The sequence below is a fragment of the Lemur catta genome, chromosome 2, assembly GCF_020740605.2.
Source record: "Lemur catta isolate mLemCat1 chromosome 2, mLemCat1.pri, whole genome shotgun sequence".
Taxonomy (NCBI): domain Eukaryota; kingdom Metazoa; phylum Chordata; class Mammalia; order Primates; family Lemuridae; genus Lemur; species Lemur catta.
Genome location: NC_059129.1, coordinates 12,838,474 through 12,856,129, shown reverse-complemented (window position 1 = coordinate 12,856,129; position 17,656 = coordinate 12,838,474). Strand labels below are relative to the sequence as shown.

General features: G+C 42.0%; 1 protein-coding gene across 2 annotated transcripts in view; it reads right to left on the bottom strand.

The window, feature by feature from the left end:
* The window catches only part of IQCK (IQ motif containing K), a 103,939-nt gene that overhangs the window by 53,510 nt on the left and 32,773 nt on the right, over positions 1-17,656 (bottom strand). Inside the window, exons 5-6 of one of the 2 annotated variants that reach the window (XM_045542713.1) lie at positions 13,061-13,113; positions 12,846-12,923 (exon numbers count right to left, since the gene is read on the bottom strand). In XM_045542713.1, the coding sequence (XP_045398669.1) occupies positions 12,846-12,923; positions 13,061-13,113 (131 nt within the window). The remainder of the gene's footprint in view (positions 1-12,845; positions 12,924-13,060; positions 13,114-17,656) is intronic. The other variant, XM_045542714.1, reaches the window with a different exon arrangement.

Here is a 17,656-nt window from a genome sequence, read left to right as displayed (position 1 = left end):
TGACCTCCAGGAGCTAGAAAACACAAGGAAACGAATTCTCCCCAGAGCCTCCAGAAGGAAACAGTCATGTCAACACTGTGACTTTCGCCCAGCGAAAATGATTTTGGACCTCTAGCTTCCAGAATGATGAAAGAATAAATCTGAGTTGTCTTAAGCCACCAAGTTTGTGGTATTTTATTACAGCAGCCCTATTAAACTAAGACACCACCTAATAAATGGTGGCGCTAAGACTGGAACCTAGATGTGCCCCGCCTTGCTGCCTCTGGAGTTGTTCTTAAGCGGCCTTCTAGAAACAGCAGGAAGGGGCAAAGGAAGCGGCACCCTCCTGCACCCCAGAGAAAGGGCCACCCACATGGCAGACCTCCAGTGAGAGAGGGAGGCACTCAGAGGATTTATACCTCTAGCACGTTCCAAATTCAGGAAACAGCTTTCCTTCCTACCTCTGCGTCAAGATGAATGTGAACATAAAGTGCAAAGACAATTTACTTTCCTCTTGAGACTCTCCGGCCTCCGGAAATTACTAAGACAGAAATCTACTCTTCTACAAGACAAAATAAATTAAAAGGAGTTTTTTTTAATCAAGAGGGCATGACGGCAAATTTTCTGCCATGCCACCATTTAATTATAATCTTTAGTACAAAACGCAGTTTCCTGGGCCATTTTGAAGGCATCGCGCTTTCTCAATCCCACTGTCAACCTCAGCATGAACAGATCACTCTATGGCTGGAGCTTGTCCTCAGATGACACAGTGACGCTTTTGTTTTCACCTCAGTTTTTGGTCTTAAGATACCTTTCACCAACATGAAAGTATCATCATGGATTTTTTTCTTTTCTTTTTTCTTTCCCTTTTTTTTTTTTTTTGGTCCAATCCAAGGATAAAATTTAGCTGAAAAGACTTTTCACCCAAAGCAACCTTTTCTTCTCCCTTTGAAAACATAATCTTTGTTTCATTGAAGGTCTCAGTTTTAACGATGTCTTTTATGAGCCTGCTTCCCTGGGACATGAGACCAGAGAGGCAGCAGTGCATTTTTGTTCCCTTGTGCCTATTTAGTTATTTATTTTTGCAAATGACTCTGACTGATTTTCAGAGTAGTTCCTTTTGGCTGAAATAAGAAGCCTAAACTTTTCCTGTTCTTAATATGCTAGCAAATAATTTCATTGCCTCTGATTGGCTGGTTGAGTCAGGACTATATCCTACAAAAGAGGGTGATGCTGGATTCCTAAACAGGAGTAGAGCCCACAGGAGCTATGACATAATCCACCACTGTTGAAAGGTGGGGGACAAAATACCCTCATCAAACTTCAATTAGAGCACGAGGTAGATTGTATTATTGTTCCCAATGATTGCTCCTTTCCCTGTGAGAGAATCATGCAACCCTACTCTTTGCCATAAAACTTACAGTTCCTGTGGGAAGTGTCAACTTTCCTATAATTCTGATATTGAACTTGTGCTGGCCAATGGAATGTGAGCAGAAGTAATGTTTGCCATCGTACGGTTCAGCCATTGCTCTTTCCAAAGCTGACATGCAGCCAACATGTCACAGGGTGGGGAATCAATTTGTGGTGTTATAGGGCACTGAGGTTTGGGGGCTGCTTGTTACTGCAGCAGAACCTTAAAAAAGCTGACTAATACACAGTACTGGAGGCTAACTGGGGCAATTCCATGTAGGAGAATGTATCTGTCAGGACTCCTTCATTTGCAAGTATCACAAACCTAGCTCAAATTGGCTTAAACAAACCAAAAAAAGTGGGGAGGGGAAAGTATTTATTGGCTCACTGAACTAAAAAGGGATAGAGTTGGCTTTAGGCATGGCCGGATAGAGGCTCAAAAGAACATCATAGGGACTCAGATTCTCACTACCTCTCAGTCCTGCTCTTATCTCAGGCACAGTCTCTTTAGGTGGTTGCACTCAGCAGCTCAAGGCTGATAACCTCGAAGATCCAAGTATCGCGGACAAGAGAGAAACGCTTCCCTGGTTGCTTCTTGAAAAGTCTTGAGACTATCTCTGATTGGACCAATTTGGGTAGCGACTATTATGATCGGTGGGATTCTCTGCTCTGATTGGCCAGGGCTGGGTCACATACCCAGCCCGGAGACAGAGGTGTAGTCAGCTCACTCCCTGAACCACACAGACTGAGAATGAGACAGGTGCGATCCTTGGAGGATCATAAATGTCCACCACAGAAGGCAAGAAAATGAACAAATATCCTTTGGTTGTGCAACTATTTTTCATTCTTAAAGTAATCTTGTAGAAAACAGGAAAGCCACAGAAAAATATAAAGGAGAAAATGAAAGTCAGCCATGTTCCTGCCATTTAAACAGAAACATCCTTTTGAAAGATTTTTTTTAGGTCTAGACTTATTTAATTCCATGATGAGCCTTGACTTTAAACATTTCCTTTCACCATATAATTTATTTAATAAATATGTATATTTTATACATAATAGGTCTTAGTTATGTTTATAAACCTCAGAATATTTTTAAGGGTTGTCAATGTCCCTGGCTGTATAAAAATGTAGCTGTTAATATAAAAATAGTCATGAGAGCTGCCCACCCCAAATACCATGTGCTTCAGAAGCTAATTCCAGCTGAGGTCTCAGCAGAGATCATTTGGCCCAAGCTCTGGGGTTCTCTGTGCATTTGACTGTTTTATTAAAATGTATCTTTTATTCCTCTGGTCAAAAAGAAAACTTAAGAGTTTCTCTTATTTAAAAAAAGGCAGTACATGTTCTTTGTGTAAAAAAGTGGAAACAGCATTACACAAAATTGATTTCAGATCAAATGCAGATTTCAATGAAAAAAACCAAAATTTAAAAAAAGTCATGGAAAAGAAATAGGTAACTCCGAATGGGCAGATAGAGTGCAGAGTATGCTAAATTGTGGTGGAACCCGTGGGAGAAGGGCCCATCATTTATGCGATAAGCAATCGGCAGCCGCCCATGACAAATGTCCCCAACCTACCAGCTGTGATTTGACAATATAATGACACCAAGCACTGAAGACAGCTGGGCTTGGTAGAATTTGTCTTACCAAGAACATTAAAATAAGACTCAAACTCCCCAGGGAGGATTATTTAAGGCAATAAATGCTAGCGAACACATAATACACGGAGGAGTTGCACCTTGCACAGTGGTTGTAGTCTAAAATCAGAACATAGATGAAAATCCTTTTAGTCAAAATTTCCCCTTAAAATCCCTTAAATTACCCATTCAAAGTCATGGCATCTTTCAAGTGTTCTCACACAGCCAGTTTTCTCTCAGTCTCAATACTGATCACTTTAGCTACCAGGTGACAGAAGAGGCAGTAGAGTCCGGACAGCACGGGCTCTGCAGCCAGAGTGCCTGGGTTCAAATCCTGCCTCTGCTGTTTACTGGCTTCTGACCCTGAGCAAAAACTCAATGTTTCTGGGCCTCAGTTCTTTCCCAGAAATATGCCTGTAGCCAGGACAGCTAATGTTCATCCGATATCCGTGTGTTCCCTTACATATCCCAGCCTCCCTTGCAATTGGTTTGGGGCCATGCTCTGCGAGGAGAGGTGAGAAGGTTAAGAATATTCTAGACTGAGAAGGTTAAGAACTGAGGTGCCTCCTCCATTCTTTTCTTCCTTTGCCTCAGTGACCCTAAAGGTCACATAGTTTAAATCATACCGCTATAATTTATAAGAGGGCTGTCCAACCTGCAACTGTCTTTTCGTGAGCAAGAAATAAGCTGTTATTGGGTTTAGCCACTGGCATTTTGGTATTGATTATGACTGCAACCTAGCCTAGCTTAGCCTAATACCATGGGGATAATAATATTTTTATGGCAATATTTTTATTTTATGTGAGTTAAATTAGGTAATATTTATAAATTGTTCAGAGTATTACATGAGTAAACATGATGCAAATGTTTGGTTGGTAGGTAGGTACATAAGTAGATATATATACACAGACAGAGACAGAAGGTAATAGTTGTCTTATGAGCTGTCATGTTACAAGGGGCACACAAAACTGAAAACAACTAAAAAAAGAGCTGAGTCATGTATCTTATTTTATGTTTCACCTCCAGAGTGAAATGGCAAGAAATGCTTACATTTTAAAAATTCTTATTTCTTTTTTCCTCTCTCTCTTTCTCTCTTTTCTCCCAAGACCATATTGTTGAATTAGCGTAAATTAAGTACATATATAATTCAATCCAACTATACACACTATATCTGTCTGCCTATGAAGACAGGAACCATGTTTTTCTGTTTCATAGTTCCAAGGCACACAAATGGTATGTCTGCTCCATAATTTTGTAGCATATTTAAGCATTCAATAAATATTAGCTGAATAAATAAATTAAATAACTCCCTTTAAGTAGCTGGAACATACCTGCTTGGTATATATATCAATAGTGGGAAAAAAATGTATTCTCTTAATAACTGGCCCCAGAATTCCCCCCAGGTAGGGACCTTTCTTTGTTTAGATACCAGACCATTTTACAGATGGATAAACTGAGGCTCAGAGAGATAAGTCATCTTTGCCCTAAGTCACACAGAGGGGAGTGGTAGAGCTGGGTTTGGAATGCAGATTGTGATTCCAGTGCCCAACCACTACACTACATTGCCACTTCTTTGACTTCCAGGACATTCCTACACCTCCTTTGACAGCGCTGGGATTTGACTCACTGTCGTCTTCCCACCAACCTTCTCACCTACTTCATCATCCATGCTGCTGACACCTCCAACACCGTGACCTTAGGTCCACACGTTTCCAACGACTCTACCTTCCCTCTGTGTCAATCACCCAATAGAATGGTCACATCTTAGAATGGTTCATCACTGAATACTGTCACAGTTCAAATTCCCGAATTCCTGATCTCGTTATAATATTCTCTGTCTTTCCCACCTACTCATTTCGATTTCTATTGTTTCTTGCCTTTACGTAAGAGCATGGTTTGGGAAGGTTATTGGTGTCCACCTAGAATAGGGATCAGCAAACTATAGCCCATGGGCCAAATCTGGCCCACTACCTGTTTTTGTAAATAAAATTGTATTGGAACACAGCCACACCCATTCATTCACCTATTGTCTATGGCTGCTTTCATGCTACAGCAGGGAGTTGACTAGTTGAGAGACCACCTGTGGTTTGCAAAGCCTAAAAAATTTACTATCTTTTACAGAAAAGTTTGCTGACCCTTGATCTAGAAAGCCATTTCCTTGTTCCCCAGGAACTCTGAGATTATTGGAGCCATGTTCTTTACAGCAAACCCAAGGCTCTCATCTCATTAGCCCTCCTTCTCATTGTTGCTGAGGGGGGGGCTTGGGTTTGGGTTGGAGAGGGGAGGGAGCCTGAGACTAACGTAGGAGAACTGGTCAGGAAGTTGTGTGCATTCAGAGCCAGGCTTCAGGAGGGGTGACCCAGAGGGATGACCTAAGCCTCCCCAGCGCCACAACACTCCTCACTTGGGCTGCACCTGCCATCTCCCCTTGCCCCGGGGTCATTTTCCATTTGAGTTTCTCAGCATGATCGTATGAAAACTCAGTCCCCCACTGTCTGTCACTCCAGCCTCCTCTAGTGGGGAGCAGCCCTCAGCCCTCCTAGTTCACTGCCGGTCAGTAAATACCTCCTTGCCCATAGTGCTCATGGGGAGCTCTGAAAATTCTCGTTTTTCCTTTTTCTTTCAATTTTTTACTATGGGAATTTTCAAAGATGTACAAAAGTAGACAGAAAAAAATAAAATGAACCCAGGTCTCCACCAGCCAGATTCAAATATACTGTTCTCCGTGTCAGTTAACGGTAACTTCCCTCCCCCACCCCCATCCATAGAATATGTAATTTCATACATAAATATTTCAGTGTTTCTCTAAGAAGTAGTAACTTTTTAATCATGACTATGAAATCATTATCATACCTTAAGTGAAATAATAATTCTTTATTTCATCAACTATCTATTAAGTGTTCAGATTTCCACTTGTCTAATTTTTTTATATAGTTTGTTTCTTTGAATCAAGATCCAATTAAAAGGCACACATTGGAATTTTAAAAAACATATTTTCTTGATTCTGAGATGAACCCCACCATCCTCATTTTAGTGTTTTGAGTTTAGTATGTCACTTACTTTCAATGTGAACGCACAATGTTGTGTTTCTTTCTCTTCCTGAAAATTGGTTGCTAATGTGTTCATGTAATTCAGAAAACATGGTCATGTATGACAAAAATGTAAGATATTATTCTTAGAAAAGGAAACAATGCTTTCGCTTGTACCTAAGGTCCCAGGCCCAGTCTAGACCTTTTACTAGATTAGCTTTGCCCGTCTTCAACCCGGATTTTACCAACCATCTGTTCCCTCCACCCTCTTGCCAGGGTTGCAGAGGGCTGCTGGCGACAGTCGCATAGCAGGCTGTTTATATGCACTGCAAATTCAGGCCATCAGCTGGGCGTGATTTATCCCTAGTTGAATCCCTATCAGTTTCACCAGAGCAGCTGTTGCAACCCCGGCCCAGCCTCCATAAGCCCCCAGAATGGGCCTCGGCCTCCCTCTCGGCAGATGCCTTCACACCCACAGGGACAGCCAGCACGACAGCACACACTGTGAACTGTCTCAACTCCTCTCCCCTCCGCCTCAAATTTTCTCTCACTTTTAGCTCTGGTCCCAGAGGAATGAATACACATCCTCTTACATCTATACATGTGTGGCAATGCACAGAGAAGTATCTGCAAAGAAGTTCACTAAAATGTCCGCAATGGCTATCACCAGGAGGTGGGCTCTTAGATGACTTGCGCCCTTCCCCTTTTAATTTCTCTGTTTTGTTTGAGGCTTTTCACTTAGCATGTATCATTTTTACAAAACCTGTAATACCATTTTAAAATGTAAGTGATCCCTGGGAAAATGGAGTGACCCCTAGAAGGGAGGGACCTTCCATCCCCCAATATTCCTCATTACCCCTTGCGATAGGCAGAATATGGGTCCCAAAGATGTCGCGTCACAACTCCCAGAACCTGTGCATATGTCACCTGACAATGGCAAAAGAAACTTTGCACATGCGATTAAGTTAAAGATTTTGAGATGGGCAGATTATCCTGAAAGATCTAGGTGAGCTAATGGAATCAGACGAGTCCTTAGAAGTGGCAGATGGAGGCAAAAGAGAGTCAAAGAGAGAAGAGTAAGAGAGAGGGTCATGAAGATGCTGTGTTGCTGGCTTGGAGGACGGAGGCAGGGGCTGTGAGCCAAGGAAGGGAGGCAGCCTTCTAGAAGGTGGAAAAGGCAAGGAAACGGATTTTCCCCTGGAGCCTGCAGAAAAGAATATGCCTCTGCCAACACTTTGATTTTAGCCCAGTGAGAGCCGTGTCAGGCTTCGGATCTCCAGAACTGTAAGATGATAAATTTGTGTTGTTTTAAAGCTACCAAGTTTGTGGTGATCCGTGACAGTAGCAACAGAAACTGAATACACCCTTATCCCTGCCTGCCAGTCATTTCAAATCCACATAGACTCTAAGGTGAAACCATGGCTTGTTTTGCAAACCCAACTTCAAGACAGGCTATGGGCACCACTGCCAACCACGTGACTCGAGTAAGTGCCTCCTTCAGTGAACCTCTAGAACCAACTCTGGGGTACCCAAAAGTTCAGTCTGTCCATCTCGGCTTAATCCATACATTTGATGTGGGGATCTTGATCCCTAAATCAACGTTTCTGTCCACACCCTACTTCTAAGCCTCAGGCCAGAGTTTCCAGTATGGGTCTCCTGGCCTCTGCCTTCCATTATGGGCCTCCTACACCCCCAGGAGCAAATCCCACCTTTACAGGCACATCCCTTCTCTACCTAAAATTAACCTGTGTCATCCATCCATTCTATCCATCCCATGTCCCTCCTTTTCCACGCCCATCACCCTAACTCAATACCTCAGGGCTGTAACCTTGGCCTTGGCCTTGGAACTGGTAGCTCCAACTCCAGGCCTTCCCCAATCCCATATATCCTCTGCACTGTCTTGATGAATTACCCTTCCAAAACAGTCTGATCCCATTGTACCTCTGCATGCTCTCTCCTGCTTATGGAATAATGCCCAAACTTCGTACGTCTACTGAAAACCTTCTGGCCTTCTCTCCCATCCCATCCCTATGGCCTCACACACCCCAGAAGCCAGCTATGCTGGACCAAGTCTTGTCTTCTTTCCCATCTTTGGGTCTTTGGTCTGAAATGCCCTTCTTAAGTCCACAATGTCTGCCAATGGCCACAAGCCACTGCTTTCCATTTAGTAAGCCACACGTTACTATAGGCTGGGTACAAATCATCCCATTTGTAACTATCATTCCACTGCAGCTTCACAACCACCACATTTGCCAATGAGGAAATGGAGGCTTAGAGACAGACCTGCTGTGGTGCTTTTAAAATATGATGTATGTCCACATATTCTTTGATACTCCTCTCTTCATAAGATGGTGTTTAATTATTCTCCCTTCAAATATAGTACTTAGTGTCCTGCTTCTAATAGCATGTGGTGGAAATGGAGGTGTTTGACTTCCAAGACTGGGTCATAAAAGGCACCATAACTTCCTTCTTGTGCTTGATTCTTTCATTCTGAAGGAAGCCAGTCACTGCATCGTGAGGATAACCAAGCAGCCCATGAAAAGACCCATATGGGGTAAATCTGAGGCCTCCAGCAAACACCCAGCACCATGTCTGTGTCCCATCCTGAAAGCAGAAGCTCTAGCCCCAGTCGAGCCTTCAGATGCCTGCAGTCCCTGAGACATCTTGACTGCAACCTCATGGGAGACTCTGAACCACAACCACCCAGCTAAGCTGCCTCCAAATTCCTGACCCACAGAAACTGTAAGATAATAAATATTTATTGCTTTGAGCCACTAAGTTTTGGGGCAATTTGTTACATAGTAATAGACAAATAAAACACTTGCGCAAAGTCACATGATCTGTAAGTGGTAGAGTAGAGATTTGAATACTGGTTTGTCTGTCCAAAAAGCTCATGCCCTTAACCCCAACGCAATACTGCCCAAAGTCCTACTGTGGTTTATCTTTTGCTTCCTTTAAAAACCCTTGACAGAGTCTCCCGCTCAAGATGCGTTCTCCTCCAATCTGTATCTTTAAGCTGTACTCACAATGTCCATCCCTCATGCTCCTGCCCCAGTAATCACCATATTTGCCCAAGACCCACCTTACTTCATTGTCACCTTCCTGGCTCTATGCTCTCAGCTTTAGTAGCTACATCCTAGTGTTGCTGCAAAGATTAAATGAGATAATATGTGTAAAAGCACTTAGCAGAACAATGGCTCAATTATACTATTTATTATTTCCTAGATGCAGCACTTTTTCTGCCGTATGGATGGATGAGAGCTTAATCCTGGCTGTGCATGAGAATCACTGAGGAAGCTTAAACAAAAAAAAAAAAAAAAAAAAAAAGAACACCAATGCCCAGGCTATACCTGAAGATTCTGGTGTAATGGGTCCTGGGTAAAGCCAGGTACCAATATTTTTTCAAAGCTCCTCAGATGATTCTAAAGTGCAACCAGGATAGAAAACCACTGGATTAAATCAGAGTTCTCAACCAAGGAGGATTTTGCCTCACCCACCCTTGGTGACATTTGCCAGTGTCCGGAGATATTCTTGATTGTCACAACTGTAGGGGGGGTGATACTGGCATCCAGTGGGTGGGGACCAGAGATGCTGCTAAACATCCTACAATGCACAGGTCAGCTCCCTACAACAAAAAATGATCTGGTCCTAAATGTAAATAGTGCTGAGGTTGAAAAAAACCTGGATTAGATAGTGTTTCCCAGCTCCCACCTTTGTTCTCCTTAAGAACTTTGGTTCCTACTTACTTCTCTATTTCTGCTCAAGACTATCCTTGCGAAGGATACAGCACCTGAGTTCTTGCCTCTCACGACCAAATCTGGGCACACACCAGCTAGGCCACTGCCCCAGCTGGGCTGGCTCCAGGCCTGCAGGGAGGGCACGTGGATGGTCTCATGCTTCCCCATTTCCCCTCAGTGCTTTGTTAACATCTGCATTACAACACTCACTACAGAGACTCCAGCTAGTTGTAAACACATCTCTCACTCCAAGGGCCAGGGCCATACTTTATTCATCTCTGTTTTTTCCCCAGCACCAAGCTCTGTGTGGTTGAACTGGGTAGTTGCATCAAATGAATTAGATTAGTATCACTTTCATTTTTTATCATGCATCTGGGCGTCTCTTTGAAAGGCAGTGGAAGTAGAGAATGCAAATGCCAGTTAAACCAAGAGCTCTTGGGTTTCTGTTGATGTGGAGTGCAAGTGAAATGATTGCTACTGCTACTTTACAGTGTATGTATAGGAGCTGCCGGCAAATGTCAGATGCCATTTTAAATTAAGATATTTGCACAATAAATGACCAGGGATTTGAGAAGATTCTCACTTGGAGTTCTCTTATTTTTGAGATTCTTTTCCACTGGTTATTACAAGTGGGAAAATATTTCATTTTCAACGCAAAGCAGCAACTTGGAGAACGATACTGAAAAAATCTTGTCTTAGAAAAATATATGCAAATCAATAAATTATGGGCCTTCCATTTCATCGTAGACAAAATTAGGCACAGGTGTAGAAGCTAAATAAGGTTTTCCAATATTGTTCTCCTTTCAAAGTGTAGTCTCAGATTTAAAAAAAAAAAAAAAAAAATTTGGTAATATCCGGGAGTTTTTAATTCTCAAAATTGAGAAAGTCAGCCAAGAGTCTATTCAACTTGGCATTCTCAAGGAGGGCAGATTTAAGCAAAAGATGTGACACTCGAGGGCTAAGTGTCTAACTGAAGCTCTTCCACTCTGTTTAATATGTGACTTTGTAAGTCTCACTGGATTTCCTTGGGCCTCGATTTCCTGCCATTGTTCTTGCAAAAGGCTGGCATGGAAACATTTTCAAGGTAACAGGCAAAATATATATTATTTTTGCTAAATTGAGCTCCCTTTTCTTCCAGCTATAGCTTAAAATAGTGGAACACTGCTTGACTGTCATCCTCTGAGATCTTTCCTGACTACTGTATATAAAATTAAGCCCCCTCAATATTCCATATATTCACCCCTCTCTGCCTCCTGCATGCTAGCTAGGACTGCAGACATGTACAACCACACCCAGCTAATTTTAAAATTTTTTTGTAGAAGTGGGGTCTCACTATATTGTCCAGGCTGGTCTCAAACTCCTGGCCTTGAACTCCTGGCCTCAAGTGATTCTCTCACCTTGGCCTCCCAAAGTGCTGGGATTACAGGCATGAGCCACCAGGCCCAACCTCTGCTTTATTTTTCATAGCACTTACTTGTTTACTTATTATCTGTTATTCCCTGCAGGAATATGAACTGTACGAGGACAGAGATTTGGAGCTACTTTGTTCGCTGCTCTATCTCAAGTACGTGGAATGATGTTTGGCACACAGTAGTACTCAATAAATATTTCTTGTACTAATGACTATATTACGCAAATCTAGAAATGAAATATACTGTAAAGCCATCAAAAGGCATGAATTAGATATAATTGAATCAACATGGCTAGATCTCAAAAGTATGTCTTTGGGGGCTGGGTGCAGTGCCTCTTGCCTATAATTCTAGCACTTTGGAAGGCTGAGGTGGGAGGATTGCTTGAGGCCAGGAGTTTGAGACCAGCCTGAGCAAGAATGAGATCCCATCTCTAAAAAAAATAGAAAAGTAAGCTGGGTGTGGTAGCTGATGCAGGAGGATCACTTGAGTTTGAGGTTGCAGTAAGCTACGATGACACCACTGCACTCTAACTCAGACAATAGAGTAAGATTGTCTCAAAAAGAAAAAAGTATGTATTTGGGTTAAATAAATGCAAGCTGTAGAATAATACATAAATATCTGCATCTGCAAAATAGGACTGGTAATAGCATTGTTATGAGGAACAAACTAGTTCATTGGTATAAATGCTGAGAACAGTGATACGGGTGCTCAGTAAACATCAGCTGCCATCATCATCATCATTGTTACATCATTGACAAAAAGTAGCTCATACCAAAGAATACTACTAATTTTATATGATATAAACTAATTTCATATAGTTAAATAACTAATTTTAGGGTTTTTTGTTTTGTTTTGTTTTTTTTGAGGCAGAGTCTTACTCTTGTCGCCTGGCTAGAGTGCAGTGGCATCCACATAGCTCACTGCAACCTCAAACTCCTGGGCTCAAACAACCCTCCTCCTGCCTCAGCCTCCTGAGTAGCTGGGACTAAAGGCATGTGCCACCATGACTTGCTAATTTTTTCTATTTTTAGTAGAGACAGTGTCTCACTCTTGCTCAGGCTGGTCTCAGACTCCTGTGCTCAAGCTATCTTCCCGCTTTGACCTTCGTGAGTGCTAGGATTACAGGCGTGAGCCACCATGCCCGGCCCAAATAACTATTAAATTTTAAGAGCTCTGGAAGGATGCACTGTAGACTGAACTGATTACCTCTGTGGGGGGAGGAGACCCAGATTAGAATGGTCAAAGAGAGATTTAACTTTATCTGTCATGTTCTAATATTATAAATGGAAAATTGATGCATATAATTAAAATTTAATATTTAGAAAATTTACTCATAGTTTCTGAGACATAATGACCTCCAGAAAAAAAAGAGAAAGCAAGAGAGAATGGAGAGAAACATTATTTATGCTAAGAATTTTTTTTAAGTTTTCTGTTTTATTTCTGAAGTGCTTGTTGAATGAAATTACTGGCATGGGTAGGATGAGCTTAATGTAGGCTAAAAATAAGCAGAGACAAGAGCGACAAATATAACTGACCTAGGGCCCTGCATGAATCACATGAGCTAGTTCTCTTAGATTGGAGAAAACTGTCATTAACACAATCTTAAAATTAGGAATAAATTACTCAAAGCCTTATGCTGTACTTACTGATCCTTAAGCCACTCCTTCACGAACGGAATGGAGAAGAATTCTGTGAACGGCTCCCCTATCCTCTTTGGATTTTGGCTGGTCACAATGGCCATACGTTCGATTGACAAGAAAACAATAAGCAAGAGTTCAAGTCAATTGTTGCTGTTCTGCTTGCAAATTAACACTATTGAATCCTTAGGGTCATTGAATATTCAAAGACATGAACAACTTACTTGTATAACCACTCGGTCAGAAAATCACAGGCAATGAATTTGGTTCTTTTCCTCTAAAGAGAGAAGAGATAATTAAATTACACTTGACCCTTAAACATCATGGGTTTGAACTGTGAGGGTCCACTTAGACGTGGATTTTTTTCAATAAAAGTCACACCTAGTGTGCCTGCCTCTCCTCCCTCCTTTACCTTCCCTTCCTCTTCTGCCTCTGCCACTCCCGAGACAGCAAAACCAAGCCCTCCTCTTCCTCGTCCTCCTCAGCCTACTCAACGTGAAAACGATGAGGATGAAGACCTTTATAATGATCCTCTTCCACTTAGTGAATAGTAAATATATTTTCTCTTCCTTAGGATTTTCATAATAATATTTTCTTTTCTCTAGCTTCATTTATTATAAAAATATAGTATATTATACCTATAACATACAAAATATGTGTTAATTGACTGTCTACATTATCAGTTAAGGTTTCCAATCAACAGTAAGCTATTAGTAGTTACATTTCGGGGGAGTCAAATGTTATATATAGGCTGGGCACAGTGGTTCACACCTGTAATTCTAGCACTCTGGAATGCCAAGGCGGAAGGATTGCCTGAGCACAGCAGTTTGAGCCCAGCCTGAGCAAGAGTGAGCCCCCATCTCTACTAAAAATAGAAAAATTAGCCGGGCATCATGCTCCACATCTGTAGTCCCAGCTACTCAGGAGGCTGAGGCAGGAGGATTGCTTGAGCCCAGGAGTTGGAGGTTGTAGTGAGCTATAATGATGCCACTGTACTCTACCCAGGGTGACAGAGCAAGACTCTGTCTCAAAAAAAAAAAAAAAAAAAAAGGTTATATGTATTATAGATTTTTTTTTTTTTTTTGAGATAGGGTCTCACTCTGTTGCCCAAGCTAGTCCTGAGTACGTGGGACTACAGGCATGCCATCATGCCCTGATAATTTTTCTATTTTTTGTATCAACGGGGTCTTGCTATATTGCCCAGGCTGGTCTTGAACTCCTGGCCTCAAGTGAGGCCAGCCTCCTAAAGTGCTGGGATTACAGGGTGAGCCATAGCCCCTTGCCTATATGCAGATTTTTGAGTGTGTTGGAGTTTGGCACAGGGCCAACTGTATATTCCTACTTTGCCCATATGTCTGAGAGGGAAAGAGAAGGTTAATTGATTGCTTGTGTTACATAAATATGCATGAGTCCTTCATAAGCTTTATAAGCACATCAACAAGCAATAACTCGGGCAATGTAAGGAATTCTAAAGACATTTCTGCAGTCCTCTTTTGATAAACATGTTTTCTGAGAGCAGGGACTAAGAAAAGGCAGTGCTCATAGTAGGGGCCTATTACATGCTTTTGGTGTTGTCTTACAATGATTTTGTAATTTAAACCTAGACCATGATTCTCTTTTCTGAGTAATTGTATTGCTGTCCCCCAAGTCCATCCAAATCCTCAGAACAGCAGTGCTTCAGATCTGGCTGTCACCATCAAATGTGGACGCCCAGCACACAGGTATGACTGACAGTGTGGCTGAGCCTGCTAGCTGTGACCCAATGTCCACTCTCCACTTCATCCTCATTGACAGAAACCTGATTGCTTCCAAATGGCAATCAGCTCAGCCGAAGAACTACATTTCCCAGGCTCCCACGTAGCAAGGGACTGCTATGTGACACAGGAGCTGTGCTGTAGGAGCTAGAAATAAACGTATCGTAGGGATTTCTGAGAGAGTTTTACTTTCCTGATTTCTGCTGCCCCTTCTTTCTTGAAGTTTCCTTCCACTTCTTCCAGTGTGGGACACAGACACGAGGCTGGAAGTGCAGCAAGAGTAGAAGGAGTCTGGGCCTTCACTGACTTCCTTCAGCTGCTGCACCAGCTTGGGCCTGCCCTACTCTGGACATCTTAACACACAAGGAAAAGGAAACTTCATTTGGTTCATTACCACTGTTCTTGAGTTTTCATTACATGCAATTGAATGTAGCCCCTAGGTGACAGATAGCCGGTAAGCCACAAGGGACAAAACACCCCAGAGAGTGATGGGGGAGAAGATATACAGAGAAGAGCAATGAGGCAGAGCACCAGGTATCCTGTCTTCTGTTTCCATTTAAAATCTCTTTTTGTAACCCAGAGAGAACCAGTCAGCTCCTTGGAGAGAATAGTTATGGAATCTGGGAGAAAGACAGTCCCTGCCTCTCATTTTAAGATAGCAGGGGCTAAGAACCAAGGCAATCTGGAGGTGTTGGTTGCCATGTAGAGGGATCCTTCCCAAGAATGAAGGCAATACAAAGTATTTGGGAAACTCTCTTTGCCCCTCCAGAGCTACCCTTCTCTACCCACAGGGTGCCTCAGGGGGCTGATTTTAGGGTGCATCAATAAGGTTCCTTTACCCTTTAGTTGGGTCCAGCCGATGGGAGGTACCAGCAGGAGATCAGTGAGATGGAGGAGAGAAAGGTGGCATGTCAGGGGTTGAATTGCGTCACTCCAAAATTCCTATGTTGAAGTCCTAACCCCCAGTACCTCAGAATGTGATCTTATTTGGAAATAAGATTATTGAAGATGTATTAATAATTAGTTCAGCCCAGCCATTCCTGAATGACAAAGCAGCTCCAGTGAGAGTGAATACGCTTAGGGTTCCATGAACAGGAAGAAGGGTGATGCTGTTGGATAGAACACCAGTGGCAGAGTCCCGATGGCACTGTACTGAACCCTGGATCCAGCTACAACTGGAACCAAAAGTCCCCGAGCCTTTATATGAGCCAATATAATCAGTTTGCATTGGGTTGTTCATTACTTTTTTGATTAAGCCAGTTTGCATTGCATTGTTTATTACTTGCAACAGAAAGAGTTTTAAGTATAATACTGTTTCCTCTCTTCTCCGATTGGCTAACTCTCATTTGTCCAGGAAGCCTTTCTGAGCATTCTGACACTCTTCTGTTTGGGGTAGAGTTTTCTGTGTGTCCCCTGTCATCGCACCTCAGACCATAACGTAACTTTCTGCCCACATACACATCTTCCCTACCGAATTATAAACTCTGTGAAGACAGGGCACCTGTCTTCCTCCATATTCCCAGTGCTTAATTGATTGCATTGCACAGAGCAGGTGACCAATGAGCGTGGGGTAAATGAATGAATAAACTCACCATTCAACTCTCAAGCATCAGAGCAAGAAGGAACTCATGTGCAAGGATTCTGGTATTTAAAAGTGGGATTTGCTAATGTAATTCTGGAGAATTCCTCTTTACTTTCTTCCCACCATATTTTAGTATCAATTTTTTTCCATCTTTTTTCCCTCCCATCACTTTGAAATGGCCAACTCAGCTTTATAACCCCAGATAAGGTTGAAAAGACCGTTGGAAAATTGATGTTCAACAAAAAGAAAAGTGCTCTTTAAGATTTTTTACCGAAAGCTTTATTACAGCTTTTAGTAAATAAAATATAGCAGTGCCTGAGTTGCTGGAGAATATTTGCAGTCTTTAATCTCATTGCTGATAGCCTTTTATGAAAAAAATTGAAACATTGCTCTCCAGGCCAATAAAATGGAAAGTACTAGACCACGTAATGGGGTCTTCTCATCTGCCTTGCAAGGGTAGGATTCCCTTCAGAAAGCCATGTTTGACCAAAATAAGAAAATACTTGTACAACAATGCAAATATGTAACTAGCATGAATTGCCGTAGAATAATTTAAACAATCTGGCGATTGTTAAGATGGCAGCGTCTCTCTCTCTCTCTCTCCCCTCCTACAAAAGATGCATTGTTTCCGTGGCATTTATCACATCATTTAGTGGTAAAGATTTCTTCTACGCAGCTTGACTTCCTCTAATAAGTAGACTTTAAAAATAGCCAAATGGTCTGAGGTATGAAGGTCATGCAGACAGATTTAATCACTTTTGATGCAAAGAAATAAAATGGAAGAAATTGTGTTTTCCTTCTGTTCTGGGCAAGCGTGGACGTGCTGTGCATACCCAGACATGCAGAACAGTGGGGATATTGTTCAGCTGTTGTTTAGTTTAAAAATTATCTGCTGGGGAGCCGAAAGAGAGAAAGAAAAGCAAATGAAACACTGTGGTGAGTGAAGAGATAAGAAAGGAAGGAAGGAAGAGGGAGAAAAATTAAAAAGGGAGATTAAGACAGCAAGGGCACCCGAGGTTTATATAACGTGGACAAATACACTGAGTTCTTGATTGTTAAAGGGTGAAAATGTGCGAGTTTGGGAGAGCAGAGGAAATGGTTAAGGTAGCCTCAAACAAAGTTTAAAAAATTTTTCTTTTAAATCTAGAATTAAAAGGAAAAAGACTAAGTGTCAAGGGATAAGATATTGTCCTGTCATCATGAGTCTGCAGCTTACTCTGAAATGCATCCAAAAACCAAGGTGAATAGATAGAGGGACAGATTGGTGGATTGGTGGAGAGGTACGTGACAAAACAAATAAAGCAAAATGGCAATTGTAGAATCTAGGTGGCAAATATGTGGGTATTTGCTTCAAAATTCTCTCAGTTCTTCTATCAGCTTGAAAATTTTTTTATAATAAAATAGAAGGGGTCAACAGGCACAGTGGCTCATGTCTGTTATCCCAGCACTTTTGGAGGCTGAGGCAGGAGGATTGCTTGAGGCCA